General features: G+C 70.4%; 1 protein-coding gene across 1 annotated transcript; it reads left to right on the top strand.

Annotated features, from left to right (window-relative positions):
* Positions 1 to 1,559, top strand: PPDPF (pancreatic progenitor cell differentiation and proliferation factor). Its single transcript, XM_054577545.1, has 5 exons — positions 1 to 158; positions 618 to 698; positions 822 to 899; positions 993 to 1,089; positions 1,172 to 1,559. Exons 2-5 carry the CDS (start codon positions 644 to 646, stop codon positions 1,284 to 1,286), a joined length of 345 nt encoding a protein of 114 aa, XP_054433520.1. The 5' UTR covers positions 1 to 158; positions 618 to 643; the 3' UTR covers positions 1,287 to 1,559.
* Positions 1,560 to 2,530: the final 971 nt, after the last annotated feature.

Genomic DNA, 2,530 nt, shown 5'->3' with positions numbered 1-2,530 from the left:
GCCAGTATATAAGCGGGCAGGCCCGCGCGTGCGCACCCCGTCTGTCTCGGTCAGGTCGGCCTCCGGCGGTCTCCTGTGCAAATGGGCTCCGTGGCCTAGCGCCCCCCTTCCCGCCACCCGTGATCGCGCGCCGAGGTCCGCGAGGGGTCGCCGCCGAGGTGAGGACCCGGCAGCCGCGGGCGGCGGAGGCGGCCCGGTGCGCAACGCTGGGCGAACACACCGACAGATGGGCCGAAAGACTCGAGGACGGGCGGGGCGGAGGGCGCGGGCGGGAAAGCGCTAACGGCGGAGGGAGGGTTGCCGTGGGGTGGGGGTCGGGTCCCGCGGGCCGGGGAAGCGGGGTGGGCTCGGTGTCCCCAGGGGGCCCCGGCCGGTTCCCGGATCCCCAGACTGCGGCCCCGCGTACAAAGCGCCTTTGTTCCGCCCGCGCGGCCGGTTCGGGCTGGTTGGAGCCGCCGGCGCTCTGTGAGTCAAGGCGGTGGACTTGGCTGCGTAAACAACGCCCGCGCCGCCGCCCTTCCCGAGGGCTCAGGGGGCGGACCGGGAGCCCGGGTGCGGAGCGCTTTTCCCGAGGGGCAACGGGTTACCAGATGGGCTCCCCAACCCCGTGTGCACAGGTTTCCACCAGCGCATAAGCAAGAGCATGGCAGCCATCCCCTCCAGCGGCTCGCTCGTGGCTACCCACGACTACTACCGGCGTGAGTAAGCCCCTGGCCGCGCCCCGCAGCGCTGCCCAGGTCCGCCGCCAGCCCCAGCCCCGCGGAGCCCCGGCTGCGCGCGGAGTGGGCGGCGGGCTGGAGCTGACTGCCTCTCCCCTCCAGGCCGCCTGGGCTCCACTTCCAGTAACAGCTCCTGCGGAAGTGCCGAGTGCCCCGCGGAGGCCATCCCCCACCACCCTGGTGAGTCAGGGTCCGCTCGGTCCCGCAGCCGTCGGGAGGGACCCCTCCTGTGGGCGTGGGCAGCAGCGGCGTGACGCCACTTGTTTCTCCCAGGTCTTCCCAAGGCCGACCCAGGCCACTGGTGGGCGAGCTTCTTTTTTGGGAAGTCCACTCTCCCGTTCATGGCGACCGTGTTGGAATCCCCAGAGCAGTGAGTCCCCCTTCTGGGGGCCCTGTGAGGGGCGGGGCGGGGGGGGGCGGAGCAATCTCTGACCCCAGTCTCTCTCCCGCAGCTCGAAATCTCCCCAGGCCTCCAGCAACGTGATCACCTGTGACCTGGCTCAGGAAGCCACGAGGAAGCCACCTGGCAGCCAGCCCGGCAAAGTCAACGTCGGGCCTCCATCCTGAGCGGCCGCCAGCCCCAACCGGGCTTCCGAGGCGCTAGGCTCTTTTGAGCCCCTCCCCCACCCGCCCTGCCCCCTCCCCGTCCTCACCCGCTCTCCGTAGACTAGTCAGGCTGCAACAACAGAGGCAGCTGGGTTCTTTTATGTCAAAACAGCAAAACACCAAAAAGGAAGTTGCGAGAGCCCGGCTCTTTACCACCGCAGCCCCACACGAGGCTCCCTGACGCCCCCTAACCACGAGCCTTGCACCAAGTGGAAAATAAACGAGGAGCAGCCATGTGCCGGAGCCGTGTGTCCGGGGCTGCGGGAGGCGCCCTCCCAGGGCCTCACCTCGGGGGGGGGGGCGGGGGGCGCGGAGTTGGCCCTTCCCCCTGAGGCCTCTCCCCAGGGGTCTGCTCTGAGGCCGGCCCAGGCGCCCCGCCTTGGCGAGCGGTTCTGGTGAGGGAGCGGGCGGCCCCACAGCTGTCCGAGCCCCTGTGGTCAAGTGGCGAGCCCTGTGAAGGGCCTTGATGAGGCCCCCCCGCACCAGGGAGGGGGGTGAGAGCACAGGACGAAGGCTGTCGCAACCACATGGGGCAAGCACTGGTCCCTGCTGTCTCCCGGGTCCCTACCTGTAAGGGGTCACTTCCTCCAGCCTCTCATAGGGCCCCCAGCCAGGAGGGGCAGGTCCACGGCCCCAGGTGCGCAAGGCTTGGGGGGAGGGCGTGGGGCCTTCCTGCCGTGGGCAGCCTGGCTTGGGGCAATGTCCGGCTTGGGGAACCGGGAAGGGCCATGGGGCCGTGCGCTTGCTTTGTGTCTGCAGGCCTCTGGTGGCTGGGAGCAGGCAGCTTGGTGTGAGCTGGGGCTCAGCTGAACCCCCCACTCGGTGCTGCAGACGCTGTGTCCCTTGCGAGGCAGCTGCAGAGCGTGTGGCCCCCAGAGGTGGCAGCCGCTGTCTTCCCTGCCCTCCCTGCATCCAGGCAGGGTGGGGGCGGCTCTCCCAGGCGCCCCATCTGCCGAGTGCTGGGGAGGCAGTGCCAGGTCCCCACTGCCGGCTGTCCTGGGGGCCCGCCCTGGCTCTGGCCGAGCTGGTGGCGGCAGGTCGGTGCCGGAGACACTTCCACACCCTCTGGAAAGAGGTCGGTCCTGCCCAGGCAGCTGCGGGCTCACAGGAAGGCCCGGCCAGCCCCCGGTGCTGGAGTCTCAGAAGGGGCGGTCTCGGCCCCCGACTGCAAGGGGGTCTTCAGCTGCAAGGGCGGTCCTAGCCGG

The sequence above is a fragment of the Pteronotus mesoamericanus genome, unplaced genomic scaffold (assembly GCF_021234165.1).
Source record: "Pteronotus mesoamericanus isolate MK-2021 breed Mesoamerican mustached bat unplaced genomic scaffold, CSHL_Meso_final contig_436, whole genome shotgun sequence".
Taxonomy (NCBI): Eukaryota; Metazoa; Chordata; class Mammalia; order Chiroptera; family Mormoopidae; genus Pteronotus; species Pteronotus mesoamericanus.
This window is presented reverse-complemented; position numbering and strand designations above follow the sequence as displayed.

What these genes read in the sequence shown, in the direction of transcription:
- PPDPF (XM_054577545.1), top strand. Translation starts at nt 644, where the DNA reads ATGGCAGCCATCCCCTCCAGCGGCTCGCTCGTGGCTACCCACGACTAC. An exon ending in TACCCACGACTACTACCGGC is followed by an intron (nt 699 to 821) that starts GTGAGTAAGCCC and finishes TCTCCCCTCCAG; the next exon opens with GCCGCCTGGGCTCCACTTCC. An exon ending in GTGTTGGAATCCCCAGAGCA is followed by an intron (nt 1,090 to 1,171) that starts GTGAGTCCCCCT and finishes TCTCTCCCGCAG; the next exon opens with CTCGAAATCTCCCCAGGCCT.